The sequence below is a fragment of the Stigmatopora argus genome, chromosome 1 (genome assembly GCF_051989625.1).
Source record: "Stigmatopora argus isolate UIUO_Sarg chromosome 1, RoL_Sarg_1.0, whole genome shotgun sequence".
In the NCBI taxonomy this organism is placed as follows: Eukaryota; Metazoa; Chordata; class Actinopteri; order Syngnathiformes; family Syngnathidae; genus Stigmatopora; species Stigmatopora argus.
The window spans coordinates 18266031-18282951 of NC_135387.1; the positions used below are offsets into that span (position 1 = coordinate 18266031).

The 16921-nt window shown below is 43.3% G+C and overlaps 2 protein-coding genes across 11 annotated transcripts; one reads left to right on the top strand and one right to left on the bottom strand.

Annotated features, from left to right (window-relative positions):
• Nucleotides 1–158: 158 nt before the first annotated feature.
• stradb (STE20 related adaptor beta) lies at nt 159–6552 on the bottom strand. Of its 6 annotated transcripts, XM_077605783.1 has the most exons (13): nt 6332–6548; nt 5129–5195; nt 4457–4537; nt 4179–4278; nt 3382–3503; nt 3183–3291; nt 2989–3112; nt 2156–2327; nt 1992–2096; nt 1853–1916; nt 1654–1741; nt 1531–1573; nt 159–1217 (listed from the first exon to the last, which is right to left on the bottom strand). In XM_077605783.1, the coding sequence occupies exons 2-13, from the start codon at nt 5138–5140 to the stop codon at nt 1056–1058; spliced, it is 1182 nt and encodes a 393-aa protein (XP_077461909.1). In that variant the 5' UTR covers nt 5141–5195; nt 6332–6548; the 3' UTR covers nt 159–1055. The 6 variants fall into 6 exon arrangements, with proteins under 6 accessions (XP_077461909.1, XP_077461893.1, XP_077461884.1 ...); XM_077605767.1 differs by having other exon boundaries at nt 159–1230; nt 1654–1916; nt 6332–6549; XM_077605758.1 differs by having other exon boundaries at nt 1654–1916; nt 6332–6546.
• Nucleotides 6522–16682, top strand: trak2 (trafficking protein, kinesin binding 2). Of its 5 annotated transcripts, none has more exons than XM_077605683.1 (17): nt 6522–6684; nt 8713–8836; nt 8949–9134; nt 11199–11258; nt 11881–11957; nt 12026–12142; nt 12301–12516; nt 12588–12666; nt 13011–13141; nt 13210–13284; nt 13352–13489; nt 13570–13649; nt 13734–13874; nt 13948–14246; nt 14327–14758; nt 15339–15438; nt 15629–16682. In XM_077605683.1, exons 2-17 carry the CDS (start codon nt 8782–8784, stop codon nt 16350–16352), a joined length of 2910 nt encoding a protein of 969 aa, XP_077461809.1. In that variant the 5' UTR covers nt 6522–6684; nt 8713–8781; the 3' UTR covers nt 16353–16682. The 5 variants fall into 5 exon arrangements, with proteins under 5 accessions (XP_077461809.1, XP_077461826.1, XP_077461844.1 ...); XM_077605690.1 differs by having other exon boundaries at nt 6558–6684; nt 8740–8836; XM_077605700.1 differs by lacking the exon at nt 11199–11258.
• The last annotated feature ends 239 nt before the right edge of the window (nt 16683–16921 follow it).

Below are 16921 nucleotides of genomic sequence, written 5' to 3' on the forward strand. Positions count from 1 at the left end.
GTGGTAAAATGTTTCAGCCTTAGAATCATTTTGACCATCACTTTTGTCAAACTCAAAACTGGTCTTGTTCTGGAGAAGACATTGTGAAGGTCCTGGCCACGTCTTGACATTAGACTGGGATTAAGTGGAGATGAGATGAGACAGAGAACAAGTCAAACTCAACTTGCATAAGAATTTATTCATGTCATATTCCTCCCTTGACATGTACTTTATATCACAGTGCACATAATCACAGCTATACCAAGGTCTCTACGTAAAGCCAGTCTAGCTTTGCTGCTCACTCAAGGCTACATTTCTTAGGGCAAGAAATCTCATGTAACCTTCAAAACAGTACACAAAACACAGAGATCACTTCAATATAGCGGGATCTGTCCTTTGCGTTTTTCGCTCACATTTGATCAAAGGCCATTTCAAATGATCCATGATTTACTAATCACTCTGATTTCAAGTTCCTGTGAATGCTGAGTGATATCTAAACACAGAACACCGAGCAACAATAATGACATTGAAGCTTCTGAGGGAATAATTACATTTCTGTTTCCTTATACCACATGACTCCTTCTTGAAGTTTTATATGGCAGTTCAATCCACAGAAGATACACATACTGTAGTTGTTACTTGCTTTCATTGTGTAGGCAAAATCTACGCACCCCTGATCACATGACGGTTTATTACAGTGATATTAAAATGAACTTGCTGAACAATTTCAAAACTTTATCCACCATTTTGTGACAGATGACCTGTATAAACTATTGAATTGCTGTTATGTGGTTACACAAGTCTGCACACTGTCTGCTTTAGTCCACCTCCGGTCACATTGATGGTCTTCTTTATTTAAAAAAAAAATACGAATATAGGCGTTTTTAGACTAACAAACAGTATTTCACACCATTTCACAAAGAATTCAGAATTTCTTAGCGTTCAAGTGACGAGGACCATTCTGTATGATGTATGTAAAATGTGTGCACTTTAACAACTGCACATAGTTTTGCCTCGTGGTTTCATTTAACACAGCAGATGAGTAATTCTTTCCAAACTAGCGATTTAGTTGTGTTTTAAGAGAAATCCCATGATGCCTCAGCAGAAATGCCTGTGGCTCCAGTTTGAGCATGACAGGATGGGGAGGGGGGGCAAGATAATAGCGGCCCTTCTGGGCTGCTGAGTGGCACCGCTGGATAAACAAGGCTGAGGAAGGAGTCTCTGGTGTGCCTCTTCACCTGCACAAACAAACTTAAAGATTCAGGAAGCAATGATTGTTTCTTTTATGCTTCAGGGATGTCTCAATAAATGAGAATTACATCAAAGTGAATTGCCTACTAGGGCACAAATTTGTAGTAATACTATTGTTGTATTGAATTATTTTAAGAAAATGCCACATGATCACGTATAGTTCGTAATTACCAACCCATAAAAATGAGCCAGTATCTCAAATTTGTGACTTAGTATCAGATAATGATTTTAGAATCTGAACTGAACCCCTGCCGTCTCAACAAGCGTGACTTAACGGAAGCTCAAAAGGCAAGAACACACCTGTTTGAAGAAGGCGTGGGTCAGGAGGCCAGAGGCTGACGGTCTGAAAAGGCCACAAAGAGGAGAGGTCAGCGAAGATGACTGATTTCCCCACTGACTGCGAATCAACGAGAAAGACAAGACCTGTGCTCGGGCTGCTGCTGCAGACACAGTTGCACCAAATTGTGCAAAGTGGCCGAGTGGTTCTTGGGCCCGGGACTCTGAGGTACTTCTGCGACAGGCGGAGGGGCGGCAGTGCTGTGAGTGGCGCTTCCTGTTGCCGCGCTCTCCCCCATGCCGGAGTCCACCCCGGACCGCGACACCTTGAGCCCTCCCATCTCACCTAGCGGGAAGAGTGCAGTCTCTGGCAGGCAGCGGTGCAAACCGCGTAGCTTTAGCAGCAAAGTCTAAAGCCGACAAATAATGAAGCTCTTATTTTAGGGCTGCCAAGTAAGGTGAGCACCTTTGTCATCTTTGTTTACCTGAGTGGGCGCCATGTCCTGGAAAGGCACCCTGCCGCTCACTAGCTCACAGGCGACAATGCCCAAACTGTAGATATCAGACTTTTCTCCATAACCATGGAGATCCTAGCGAACGACAGCACACCAATTACAGAAAATTGCGGTAAGACTCGCGTTGCATGTACCTGTTGGAGCAGTTCGGGGCTGAGCCAAGGCAGCAAGGCAGGACTGTGGGGCGGCATGTCGAACACTGCCCTCATTCTCTTCCCTTCACGCATCATGCTGTAAACACTGTGGAGCCCCGACAGGTAGACGCGCCCTTCTTCCGACAACAGGATGTGACTGGCCTTCACACCCCTCATGAGGTAGGCATGAAAAAACACTTTTACTGGAGTTATTGTTTAAATAACATTACAATTATAGTACAGTAATCCCTCGATTATCGCAAATTCACTACAATGCGATTTTTTCCGCTATTATTATTATTTTTTATTCTTTCTTTTTTTAAGTTCAGACAAATGTGAAAATCCACGCTGAAACTCGTAAGCGGAAGCTACTATTGCTACTAGGACTCACCAATGAAGAAAAAAAAAAGTTACAATAGGGGTGACCCTACTTCGCAATTTTTAGATTATCGCGGCCATGTCTGGTCTACATTAACAGCGATATTCGATGGATTACTGCATCAACATTTGTATATCACTGCCTTCCCTTTCATTTCATATTAATTGAATGTTTATCAAAGTCAGCGGCCAATAAATTAAGAGTGTCAGTAAAGAGATCAAATAATCCTAAATTATTCCTACTCTCTCAAAAGTAGTATCCCTTGTTAGGATCAGCGGATAGTTCTGGTGCTTTGTCAGGACAATCCAAACAACTGCACCGCCCAGGACAATCTTTTTTTTTTTAATGTCAAAGCCAAATGATTTGTGTCAACAAAAACAAGAAAATAATAGACTTTGCCAATGACTGGAGGAAAAGCCAAGTGTTTTCAAATGAGAGAAAAGTAAACAACTACCTGTGAACGTAGCCCATGCGGTGAAGGTACTCCAACGCTTGCAGCACACCATATAGCAGGTACGCTATTAGGGACTCACTCATTCCATCAGGGAAATATGTTCTCATTAGGAAGTGTGCAGAACCTGTGAGGTACGGACAGTTCAAAGTACAGTTGCTTTTACAAGGGGCTTTTTTTTATTGAGATTGACTGACCGTAAGCCATCAGTGGCGTGAGGACCCACAGCTGGCAGCAGGAGCTAAAGACAAGTCGGAACGTCAGCAGGTTAGGGTGACGGACCCGTTTGGACAGGAAAACTTCATTCTGAGGGGTTTAGAAACCAACATCCCAAATGAGTCTTGCAAACACGACAGCTATAAGGTTTCTACCACCTGCAGGTGGACTGGGGCTCACCAGGAGTTGTAGGAGCTCCTCCTCTGAGCATTCATCCAGGTTTGTTTGTTTTACCGCCACCAGCTGCCCAGTTGGAGTGTGGCGCGCCATGTGCACCTGGCTCAGGTGATTGAAGCCCCAGCCTGTCACACGGACGGCGGACGCGTCAAACCTTGACATGACATGCTTCTGACTTTTTACTGTTCCTTTGCTATTAAGGGCGGATTTAGAGGTACGTTTTATTGGAGTTGAACAAAACGTACAATACGCTCCGGTTCCAGAAAGGAGGCAAGACCTACTTTATTGCACAAGTCGACATCTTTTATCGAGGGAGCACACTACAGTGAAAACATGAAGGACATCTGCCCTCCTTCGTCATCGTTTTGGCAATGTCTGATATGTTTCTTGGAAGGTCAGCACGACCCTGGCTACAAATACATGATGCTATCTGCGACTCACGGCCGCCTGCTAATTCCAGAATACTAGGTGTTATCTAGACCAGGGCTGGCCAACTCCGGTCCTCGAGAGCCCCTATCCAGTCTGTTTTCCATGTCTCCCTCCACCAACACCTGAATCAAATCATCGGGATCGGTATGAAGCTTCTGGACAGCTTGCTGATGAGTTGATCATTTGGAAAACAAACTGGATAGGGGCTCTCGAGGACCGCAGTTGGCCACCCCTGGTCTAGACTAACGGGCGGCACAATATTCCACGATAGTTTGACTCTCCGAAATGAACATGGTGGAGGCTTAATCAATGTTGTTGTCAACTGATCTATCAAGATCAAGAAGGAAATTTGTATAAATAAGTTCTCTCACCCAGCTCAACGAGGAACTGGTAATGAGATGGCTGTGCTGATAGAGCTGCGATGTTATTGTCACATCTCACTGTTGGGTGTTGAGGGGTGGTCCCGGATCCCTGCGGTAAAACGTCAGTCCACAGTTAAGCACAAATTGAACTAAAACTAAAATAAATTGGCCTTATATCTCCAATGTGTTAATATGCTCCACTCAAAACTCATTATTTGTATGATTTGACAATCCTTTGCCATAAGCAATGTTTAAACTGTTGTCTATGCAGTGTTTGACCTACTGACCAAGAGATGCTGACTGGTGTCCTCATAGCACTCCTCTATGTCCATGGGCTGGACCTGGGAGTGGGAGATGCAGGAGCAGTCCTGGTAAAGGAGGAGCAGGGAGGCAAGCACAGGTGAGATACCCCAAAAATATTGAGAGGGGAACAAGGAGGCAAAGCCTGGGAAAGGTTTGAGGCCTTGTCATGCAAGGGGAGGTAAGAGAGTGAAGACTGCATATGATGCAGTGCAAAGTTGGGTATGGTGAGCGACATGAGAGGTTGAAAGAGTGTAGAGAAAAAAAATCCCAGTCAACAAAAATAAGACTAAATATTACTTTTCATGCACTTGCATATTTAATGTGCTGAATTAAAAGAATACAAATATGTCCTCAAGCAAGAAAACAAGCATACAGAGATCTATTTATTAAGTGCAGTTTTTACAGTAGAAAGTTTGGGGCCAACATTCATTTTATTGCTTTTAAAACCACTATGACTGACATCAACAGAATAAAAGCATTAATTGAAGTGCACACCTACAACACCAAATCACAGGTGTTTATTTTTTATCTTAATTTATCTAAATCCTAAATAATCCTGGGGACAGTGGGTTAAACGAAATAAGAGAATCATGGCCACAACCTCAGCAGCACACATGGAAGACACAAACTAACAGCATTCTTCACAAAAGTCTTACCAGGAAAGACATGGAGTCTTGGAGGCACCGCTCAAATCACAGGATTTGGCATTTGTCCACCCGAGAGCTGAGTGACACACACAGAGAATGACATTGCGGGAGGAATAGATTGCAGAACTGGAGAAAGACATTATTGGAATAATGAATTACATCATGGCGACCCAGCGGCTGAGTGGTTAGTGCGTTGGCCTCACAGTGGGGTACTTGGGTTCAAATCCAGGTCCCACCAGTGTGAAGTTTGTGTGTTCTTGATGTTGCTTTTTAAATGATTGTTGTGACATTGTGGTAGTTTCCTAACTGGGGGACTGAAGACCCTGAAGATGTGTCTGATGCTCCATCATCAGCAGGTGAGAGAAAACATGGTGTCAAAGCACTTTGAGTATCAGTAGTTTGAGGGTAGAAAAGCACATATGGGTAATAATTTTATTCATTCATTTTCTGAACCACTTTATCCTAACAAGGGCCACGGCGGTTGCTGGAGCCTATCCAAGCTGACTTTCAGGCACGAGGTGGGGGACACCTTGAATCGGTGGCCAGCCCTTCACGGGGCACGAGGAGACGGACAACCATTCATCTTCACACTCATACCTAGGGGCAATTTAGTGTCCAACCAGCCTAACATGAATGTCTTTGGAATGTGGGAGGAAAGCACAGTATCCAGAAAAAAACCCACACAGGCCCGGGGAGAACATGCAAACTTCACCAAGGTGAACTGACCTGGATTTGAACCCAGGACCCCAGAACTGTGAGACCAACACATTACCCACTCCACCACCGGGCCACCATGATAATTTTACCCAACTCGAATTCCGCATTGTATAAGTCGTAAAAATGAATCAGATACAGCTTCCATCTTATGTGACTGTATTAGATGACTTGGAGGAACTGGCCAAATGATTACCTCTGTGGCAAGGTCGAGTGTGTGACATTGGGTGCAAAAGTACGTGCCCGTGGAGGATGGATCGGATCACGTGAGGTCATACGAAGGACGCCCGACCCCAAACATTTGAAAACATTGGGAAAAAAACTCAAATGCAATTTTACGTGTTTGATTTGCAGCACGTCGTTTTACCCAAATGATAGTAATTTAAATTTCGGGCCTGGAAATGCTGAAAGATATTTTGTTAGCATACGTGCCTCGATGTACAGTTGTTGCTGTTTTAAACTCGTATTTTAAGAGCAGTATAAATTAAACGCTGTTACCTTGCCTCCACAGCAATGGGGGTTCGACGTGTCTGTATTAGCGAAACGGTACCAAAAGTTTTTGTCATCGCATTTAAAATTACATAATTCGTGCTGTGACTAAATTATATGCACTCAACATTTTAAGAGCGCGGAATGCATATTGTGCAATATTTATAATTTGACACAGATGACTGCGTGTCGCGGAGTGATGACATCATTCTGTCAGCTGTCGTAGTTTGATGTCGCACACCCCTCCTATTCCGACTTCCCTCGCTCAGTGTTTGGTAATTTTTTGGTGGCGACGATCAACATCCCGATCCCCGTTGCGGTTCACCGGAATGTCCTATGTCGTGGAATAATATCGAGAAAGGGTAAGGTTGCTTTTTAAAATTCTTCAACAAGTGCAGATGGTGCTTTTCTCTGCGGGATTGATTATCACCCTCGCCAATCCGAGCAAAAATCTTCTCTATTTCTAGTGAATATGACTATAAATGCCTCAAAATGAGGGTATTAATTACCTTGTATTCCCAAAGTAACCTATTTAGAATATAAGGATGTTTGATCAGAAAAGTGCAATTGCGTGGTCCTAAATGCTCTTTGCTATATCAGTGGCTAACGGGGTGCTAACACAGTCCGTAACCATCGATGTGTCAAATTGTTTCGATTATTTTACGTTTATGAATGTCAGGGTATGTTCATTTTTCTAATGTAAGAATTTTCACTATTTTTTAGGTAAATTGTGGGTGTGGGTTTTCATTGCGAATGTATACGAATACGATGTACGAAGAAGATACATTCACCCCAAGAGAAATTTCACCCCGGAAGCAGAATTTGGGGTTTGATTACAGTCTGAATTGGGAAATAAAAACGAGGAAAATGGGGAAATCAAATAACAAGGGCCGAAATTAAGCAATTGCCAGTCTGAATATAAATGTGACTCATGGGATGACTCAGACACTCGATCGCCCCCATCACTTTCGTCTTTACAATTGGACAAGAAGAAACCTTGGTTTTGTGTGACTTTGATTTGACATTGATTTTACATTGATTTTGACTGTCCATACTTAAATTATGTACTTCTAAAACTGGAAAAAAACAACCATTTTGAAATTGAGAGGCATATATTGAGTACCTATTCATTTGGAGTGCTTTAATGCACCAAAATCAAAACCCAAACTTTTTTTTATAATTGATTATATTCATCTAGCGGAAGAATTATGCTATTAATAATTCCTCTATGGTGATCATCAATAATGATTTGACAAGATATGAAATAAATCAAAACCAATTTGAAACCAATTTCTCTACAGTACTGCGAGTGTTTATTTTCCAATGGTCTCCGCTATAACATATCCAGGAAATCAAAAGTCTTATCACTCACTGGTGGACTATTTTTAGAATAGCACCCCCAGCTACTCCCGTCCTTGGGGCGACCTGGTGCCAGAGGTCATCGTGTTGGTGACTTCTAGTTTACAGCATGTGCTAACTCCTATGTGCCTTCTCATTTGCATGTAACATTTCATTAGTAGTTCAAATCCGGTGCTATTGACGGGTCACATTAGTACCCGTGCACAACACGGCTGCAGGAATGAGTGCATCGCATCAATCTGTCAAGCACCTTCAGGCAACCTCTTCTTACGTAAGCCGGGGACGAGCTTTCCCAAAGGATTTGCTATCTTTCGCTATCAGGCTCTCACAGACACCTGCGGGTGTGTTTGGGGGCGTGTACATGCAAATTTGCCACGCGGTCATTGAAACTGGCAGCTGTTTTGCATGCCTTGTTGTCACTTTCACCTTTCTCCTCTTCAAATAAATTGTTTCTTGTGTGAGTCTCACTCCGTAGAGCACCCAACTGCATGGGTAGAAGAGCATAGAAAGTGAGGATTCTTTGTACTTGTACTCCTACAAATGTGCCATATTGCAATTGTAATTGGTATTTGATGCATCCCTATAGGGCAAGGATTGGATTCAAACTTAAACCAAGATAATAGCAAGCATGTACGATATACTGTAAGTGAAACCAGTTTAAACACTTGATGAACCAAATTATGCTTCATAAATGAACCCAGCTGGTGGAAATTATTGATGTTATCATATGCCAACGCATTTACGTTATATTTACTGTTGTTGGTGATTTTTCCTTTTTCTTTATTTGATTAAGTTCAAGACTTACGCATGGATGTCCTTCCTATCCTATATTGTCATTCAGTGGTTTATAAATCTGAATTTACTGTTTTTCTTTGTTTATCGTTATCAAGAGGTTTCATTATCAATAATTTCACATCTGAATTTTGAACACATTCACTTTTTACCTTTGTAATATAAAATTTTAAGAATAATTGACAGTTTAAGCACGTTGAGTTACTTTTCATCTTCAATATCTTTCTGCGCTGTGACAGGTAATGATGTAAGGCCACCATTCACAGGGTAGGATGTGATGTGACCCCCAGCGCCCTTCTTCTCCGAACATGTTTGAAGTCAAACCGAGAGCCGTGGATAAGAAGGAGTCCAGTACCGAGACGGGTGCGTGCGTCTTGGCATTTTGTACCACCATCGGTGGGACTATTGCTTCAAAACAGCGCTATAAGAGAGAAGCGAGAGATCATATTCTGCTGTCATGTCTTGTGATGCACAGATGAGGGCTTGGGGAGCAGCAGCATTCCATACAGCTCAGTTGGTTCTGCTTCGGTGGAATCCGGGTCGTTTTACTTGTCAGACAGCCAGGACTGGGTAGTTTCCCCGAGTTGTTCCCCAGATGAAGGCCCTACCCATCAAACTGCCGTCTCTCCCATGCTGGCCGAGGAGACTTTCCGCTACATGGGTTAGTTTGTTTGCATTTCAAAATTATGTTAACTTATTCACTACCATTGTCAACAATAGTCCAATGTTCCCTCTAATTTTTCGTTGGTCTGAGCAGAAAGTCAACCTCCCTGAGCGCACTGAGTACCAGTGTGAGCGACATCATCGGTACTCGGATGATTCGCCTAAAGACGTTTCGCCGACGGACGTTTGACAGACGGGCAGGTCGCCGAATGAACGTTCGGCGGAACGTCCATTCGGCGACCTGTCCATTTTTCATGTAAAACATGCTGTAAAACACGAAAAACATAAGTGGACAGAGCTACTGCCACTTGCTGCCGCTTAAACGGCGCCATCATGGGGAAAGGGGTAAAAAAAAAAAAAATAAAAAAAAAAAAAAATAAATAAAAATAAAAATTCCGATTTTTTTTTTTTTTTTTTTACTGCGCGCCATATGATTGCTGCTGCGCAGCGAGGACGAGAGTAGTGCGCAATTGCGCACGCGCGCAGCTTAGAGGGAACACTGCAATAGTCTCTCAATTTGTTTGAACTAGAGGATCTGGCAGTGAATGAGTTAATAATATACACTGGAATGTGAGAGAGATACTAATGCATCAAAATAAAAACAATACAAACACTAATTGAAGACTAAATGCTTTGGAAGGGACAGTGTTTAAGGAAATTCATCTTTACAATAGTCGCAAAATATAGTTATAGTACGTCACCATAGCAGACAGCTAATGCTAAAAATACATCCTCACTGACACTGCATTCAGAATATATTTATGGGCATGAGTCTGCTTGACACGTGAGCGTTGCCTCTCACTGATTGTTCATCCTCTTTAATTCCAATCACAGGGAATTACGGTGGATCGGACTGCACATGGCCGTCACATGTTGACATTATCACCCTTTTCAGACTAATGCCATTACTCTCGGTCTTGCATAGAAAAGGGAAACAAAGTCATCCCGCCACTATTCCGCTTTCGCAAAGAGTATCGTAGCGGTCTAAGCCAGGATGTTGTGTGGGGTGATCTTTCAGGAAACAAATGGAGGCAAACCGTCTCTAGTTTCAATGGAAAACAGGAAATGCCATTTGTGTGACGCTTAGTAATCACACAATTATATCCAAACAAGATACTTCTTCCGTTTTCAGTGCAGCACAGTTTGCTATAAATATTGTGTTTAGAATACCTCACCTGCGTACATAAATAAAACATGCATATTGAAAATCATTTACAGACTTAATAGTTTTAATCTACTTGTCAAGTACATGTTCATTACCTGGGATGTCAACAAGGGTCAGATTCCCTTCAGTATTCAAAAATGAGCTCCTTCACAAATTTTTGTTTACTCACTCTTAAATGACAATTTTGGATCCGTGAAAGTTGGAGTTAACAATTTCTGTAATCTTTTGGAATGACTAAACACTTTCATTACAACAAGTATTTATGCAAATGACAAAATGTTGTTACAGTTGTCAAACCATTCCCTATTGGAATAAATTAGCACGAGTGATTGCGTATTAGACGCTTATTCCAAGCTTCAAACTAGACAATAAATAGAAAGATTTTCCCTCATGTTGAAATATTTGCTGTTGAGATATAATGCAATCAAACCTTGAGTGTAAAACCCATTTACAGAAAAAAACATCAACCTTAATTAGAGATTTTAACTGGGGTTGCTAAACCAAGGCAGTAAAATGAAGGCATGTGGTTCAACCCATTGGTTATGGCTTTTTGTTTACATTCAGTAGTCACAGTAGGCATCGATTACAGAAAAAAAATGCTCCGCTGTACTATGTCAATCACTAAGTGACCATGGAGCATTTCTGGCCTTATGCTCTAATAAATAAATTGGTCTAGTGAGCACCAGGCTGATTGAATAGAACTACCATCTTCTTTTCAAACAGGTAAAAGACAGAACGGCACACAGCTGGTGATGTACACTCAGGTGCCTAAAGTAGACCTAATAGTAAATCAATATGTAGAACTAACATGTTTTCTGGATTTATGGACTTTTTACTCTCTATCTGCAATACTTTTAGAATTCTTCTCTTTTTTTCATTTTTTTTCTATCTTACTAGCATATCTATCTTTGGACCACGCTGCTCATTCACACTCTGCCTCCCACAACTTCTCCAAAGGTATCTTTCTTGGCTTGACTAGAAAGATTTATCATTTGGTAGGGAACTTCAATCTGGCTCCCAAGTCTGCATTTCTGTTTAGGTGTCAATTTGTTTCCCTGATTTGTCAAATTTTTAGTCTGGTGCCTCAGTAGTTCGGTGTAACGTGTCACATGAAGACCACCAGCAACTTCAACTATATGTTCATGGTCATGTTTCATAGACAGTCAAATACAATAAATAAATAAATAAAATAAATATTTGATATAAAATTCATTTTCATGTAGTTCAAGTATTTGACATATCAGTGAATTAATTACTAGTTTAAATCAGTCAAAATAACCTCTGTTTTTCCCCCATCAGAAATCTAAACTACTACATAATCAGAATTTAGTAGCATACATCATTTATACATTAACTTTATATGAACTTGCTAAGCTACATTAAACAGTGTTAAAATGAATGGATTAATTCCATTTCCCCCCGTAACTGATCTATGTTGCTTGTGGTCAAAACTTTAAAGCTGACATGTTACCCAAGTGTCAGTTAGTCCTTGCAGGATTCTATAGAAGCAAAAATTTGCTTGCACATTTACGTGTTATCAGCATGTACGTTTCGCTAAACGATCTCGATGTATTTTCAGTCCTCAGTTCCGATCGTGTGGAGCAAATGACCAAGACGTACAATGACATTGAAGTGGTTACTCATCTACTGGCTGAGGTTAGTATCAATGATGTGCGTATCTCTTTTGCATCCCACGATTGATTTTTTTTTTTACGATTGGCCAGCGCGACAGAGACCTGGAGTTGGCGGCACGGATTGGACAATCGCTACTGCAGAGGAACAACTTCCTGCAAGAGCGCAATGAGGCTGTGGAAGAGCAGCTAGCGCAGACCCTGGACCAGGTAACTTTAAATCTCGGAAATTGAAGTCATCCAACAATTATTGCCGTGCCAAAAATCCATATTTAAACTCGGGGTTTTGAGGCAGCGCTCGTGTACGCCAGACTCCAGGATACCATCTTATTTCCTAGTTGTCCGACTGCTCAACGCTTTTCGTCCAGGTTCACCAGCTCCAGCACGAACTCAGTAAGAAGGATGAGTTGCTGCGGATGGTGGCCAGTGCCTCAGAGGAGTGTGAGGGCGACTCCAATGCATCGACCCCTGTCATGCAGCCCCAGTTGGCCGGTGGATCTGCCACTGCCGCTCTCAGCCAACTCGAGTCAATGCAGTTTAAGCTGCAGGAGCTGGAAGAGGAAAACCTGACTCTGAGGACCGAGGTTGGTGGCCAAACGTGACATTGTGTGTTTGTGGCTGACAGAGGAATTAAGAACTTTGCCACTGATCGCAGGCCAGCCAATTGAAGAAAGACACCATCACCTATGAGGAGAAGGAACAGAAACTCGTGAGCGACTGTGTCAAAGAGCTCCGTAAGTGTCTTTGTTAAAATGTGAAACCAAAGTAACCTTTTTTTCAATTCAATTGTGGTTAGAGTTATATGGCCCTTGTCAAATTTTCATTAGTTTAATCCATAATACTTTTTAGTTTCTCCATAAATTGTAACTATTTTATTTGACACAAAACACAAGATAGGACATAAAGTGTTTTTCAAGAATGAATCGTTGTAAGCCACTTTATAATGATCCTGCTTAAAGATTAGCATTTCCAATCTCAAACCAGGAAGTTCCACCCACCAAGGAAAACACGAGTAGGTGGTCTTACACAGCAGCCTTTCATTTCCAAATCTGGTGTATTTTGGCCTTTCTCACCTCAGGGCAGACGAACAGCCAGATGGTGTCCATGACCGATGAACTGTCCCAAAAGAATGAGGAGTTGGTTAGACACCAGGAGGAGATTGCTCAGTTGCTTTCTCAAATTGTGGAGCTGCAACATCGGGTGAAAGAGGTGAGGAACAAGCATGATGCATACAGATATTGCTCAGACAGCAGTCACTCATCAATATTGTATTTTAGCTGGCCTTGGAGAAAGAGGAGCTGCGGATTCACTTGCAGGCTTCAAAAGAGGCCCAGAGACAACTCACTGCTGAGGTAACATGCAAACAAAGCCTGAAAATCTCTTCACTGTGCAGCAAATATGAATTCTATGTCGACACAGTTGAATGAGCTGGCAGAGAGGAACGCGGAGTGTGTCGAAATGCTACATGAGTCCCAGGTGGAAATCCGGGAACTCCGTGACAAAAACAATTCCCCATCAGGAATGCGACGGCATCTTTCCTATGGCCTCTACCCCATGGTGAGAGAATGCCCCTTTGAAGAACATAGCGTAATGATCAATATTCTACTCATGAATTGTGTTTTTGTTTGCATGTGCAGGATTCACTGGCTGCTGAGATTGAAGGCACAATGAGAAAAGAGCTGTGTGTTGACGAAGAGACTGCATTTCAAGATCAAAGGTAACATGAGCTCACTCATAAAAAATGTCTCATTAATATAACAGCTGGACTTTGGATTGAAAAGTTCTGGACATTGTACTCCAGGATTTGCCAGAAGCGCGTCTTCCAGACAGTCCGCACCATCAATGCTTCAACACCCCGACCACCTTCAGCCACCCCGCCAATTCCTGGTTCTGGTAGGAACTCTCTGGTGATGACTGCACAGCCCTTCCCTTCTGCTCAGGGGTATGACACAAGTTCGTAAGATCCACCAAGGTGGGTTGTAACAGCTTTGGTAATTCAACTTTTTCGCATCAAGAGATGAGGTCCCACTGGGCCAGCCAGGCTCTCCGGGAGGAAACGACCTTACAAAAGCCCTGCATCGTCTGTCACTAAGACGGCAGAACTTTATGTCCGAGCATCAGTTCTTCAAGGCTGAGCGGGAGAAAAAACTGCGGACCTTGGCTAGGGCGGAGGCTCACGACGCGGGAAGCGGCTGCAGCTCGCCAACAGGCAGCACGTTCTCCTCCTTTTCCAACCTGTCAGAACTCTCCATCGGCTCCAGCGCCTTCAAGACCTTCCTGCCAGAGAAGCTTCAAATCGTCAAGCCTATGGAAGGTAACCGGCATGTGCTGGCTTGGTCCCAACCGGAGACAACCTAACACTTGTGTGAGACATTGTACCTTTTTTCTTTGAAGGCTCACTGACCCTCCACCATTGGCAGCAGCTAGCCAAACCCCACCTGGCTACCATCCTGGACCCTCACCCCGGTGTAGTCACCAAGGGTTTCCGACCGCTCGCCCAAGATACTGTTTACCGCCTGAACGACATGGAGGAAGATGGGGAGGATGACGTATACCCAGAAGGGGAGGCCGGCGTCTTGGAGAAAGGCGCTGCAGAGAGAGGTAAAGAGGAAGACGAGGAGGAAGGAGGCATTGTTTTCAAAGTACGCAGCTCATCTACGCCTGAGGAGAAGAAAGACAGAAAGCATCCAGCCGCACCTCCAACTGTCACTCCCCTCTCACCGACCGGGCCATTATCCGTCGCCGTCACTGAGGCGTCCCGTCCGTCGTCTCACCCTGGTCCAAATGTTTCCACGACAACAGTCCAGTCCAGTACATCAATCTCAGGTAAACGCCTTCCTCGGCAGGGCACTTTTTTTCTATGTTGTGAGCTTTGTATTGTAACTTACGTCATAGCCCATTACAATGATTTGTCTGTGCTTCCTCCACTACATCCTGATGACGGCAACATAAAGGTGACCTATGCAGTGGCACTCCATCAAGATGGATTAAATTTTTAAAAAAATGTTTTTGAAAGGGGAGACTCGGAGACTTTGCTTCTCGCTGTGTTTCCTCCCTGCGGGCCCACAAAACCATATATTTTGAGTGTATTATAAAAATATTCAAATCAAATCAAAAGCCTTTATTGTCATTATACAACAGCTGCGTATAACGAAATTGGTGGGGCTACCTCACATTCGATACCTGCAGCCTTTTCATAATTACATTATGATTATTAAATGTGAATTGAAATAACATCGTTTATCCAAATAACAAAGTAAAAGATTGTTCTTGTATTTTCAACAGGTTATTGAAGGTTTCTGTACTCGTATGTAGTTAATTAATGATTTCCATTGAGTTCTGCCCCCCAGCCCCATCAATGAATGTAGCAATCAAGATCTCATTTCAATTTCTCATTTGTGTGCAGTCCAAAACCCCGTCAGGTGCCAGAGCTCCACTTTTTCCACCTACACTTTTACCACCTGCCGCATCCTCCACCCTTGTGATGTCACACGAGTCACTGACAGGTCAGTCCGCGCAGGAAAATGTGAAGACTGCGACATTTGCATATAGAGTAATATCTTGAGACATTCATGCTTAGGGTGCATCTGATTAAGGTGCATTAGTGTATTGATGATTTTTAAGTAGGACTTATAGTTATCGTGCTGGATTCAAGATGTAATATGATATGCGTTTTCTTTTTCTTTCTTTATACAGCAGTTCACAGTCTTCTCTCAATGCCAACACCCCCAGTTCCATGAGGACCGGACCCAGCACCCCTCTGACCCCTTGCCGCCTCAGCCTGGGAGATGCCTTTCCTCCTGCTCGACGTCCCCCCGTGGCCGCTAGTGGTTTGGCAAAGTTGGTCCTGGAGCGTGGCATTTCGGCTCAAGTGTCCACAGAAAGCCCTGCATTATGTGCAAAACCCAAGCCCCCGCATCCCCTCCTCTGCCTCCTCCCAGGCACGCCCCCGAACTCTCCCTCTCCCTCACCCGGATCCGAGTGCCGCCAGAACTTGGCCGACACCTTCCTGGCGTCGAGGCCAGCGGAGCTGTTCCTGCGAGACGTTTACGGCTTGAACCTCGGCCGTTCCCCGCATCCCGACCTACCCAGCCCCTCGCGGGAAACCCCCACTCTTGGGCCACCCCCGGACTTGCTTAATGTCAGCCTTCTGGATAAGTTGCGTCAAATGGGATTTACAAAGCCCCCCCAGGCCTCTCCCACATTTTTGTCGGCAGGAGGCGGTAGCCTACTGGACGGTCTGAGGCGCAACCAAAGCCTTCCGGCAATGATCGGAGCACGTGCGGGAAAGTCGGCGGGCCGCCCCGTGCATCCCCCTCACCCGACGTCCCTTGCGCTACCCCCACCTTCTTGGGGAACCCTCAAACAAAGACGCACTAAAGTCACGTCGAATGATCGGGCACGTTCAGGTGAATCCTAAACTCCATCCTTGCTTACATTATTCAAAGAGCTCATGTCGTCTACCTTTGTTTTAAAAGCACAACAGCTGTGAACTGATTTTTTAACTTCTAGGTACCTTTTAGTCATAATTCTAGTTATTAAGGCCTTACATTTTGCAGCAGTGGGCTTGCAGTACCTTCTTGAAAGAGTTGGTAAAGGGTGAAGATAAAGCACATTGACATAGGAATTGAGGCACTGTATGGCTTTAGAGTAATTTCAGGGCGAATAGAAGGTTTTGTGGATGTGAAAGAGAAGGTGTTATGGGCTGTGATGTGAATAATGGTCTCAATATGTTATTTCCACTCCAATTCCAGAGTTGTACCAAGGGCTCCTTTAGTCATGGCCTCAATGTCAAAGTAATTAGTGAAAAGGATGTATCTTCCCAAATAACTCCCTTGTTTCAAATAATATCTGAGCAACTACATTAACCCAGGCAAACAAAATTTAGGAAGAGGTTTGTTAGTCTTATTAGCATAAGAATTGTGGTATAATATTTTTATTAGTATTGCAAACCACTGTAGAATTAAGTACCAGTGTATCATATAAACA

Bases quoted from the DNA above. Each gene is read 5' to 3' on its own strand.
- stradb (XM_077605758.1), bottom strand. The intron at 3,504-4,178 runs GTGAGAGAACTT...TCCGTGTGACAG, and splicing joins CCAGTTCCTCGTTGAGCTGG to GCTGGGGCTTCAATCACCTG. The intron at 2,328-2,988 runs GTAGTTGTTTAC...CTACCTCATGAG, and splicing joins CGCATGGGCTACGTTCACAG to GGGTGTGAAGGCCAGTCACA.
- trak2 (XM_077605683.1), top strand. From the start codon at position 8,782: ATGTTTGAAGTCAAACCGAGAGCCGTGGATAAGAAGGAGTCCAGTACC. The intron at 12,667-13,010 runs GTAAGTGTCTTT...TTCTCACCTCAG, and splicing joins CGACTGTGTCAAAGAGCTCC to GGCAGACGAACAGCCAGATG. The intron at 13,142-13,209 runs GTGAGGAACAAG...ATTGTATTTTAG, and splicing joins TGCAACATCGGGTGAAAGAG to CTGGCCTTGGAGAAAGAGGA.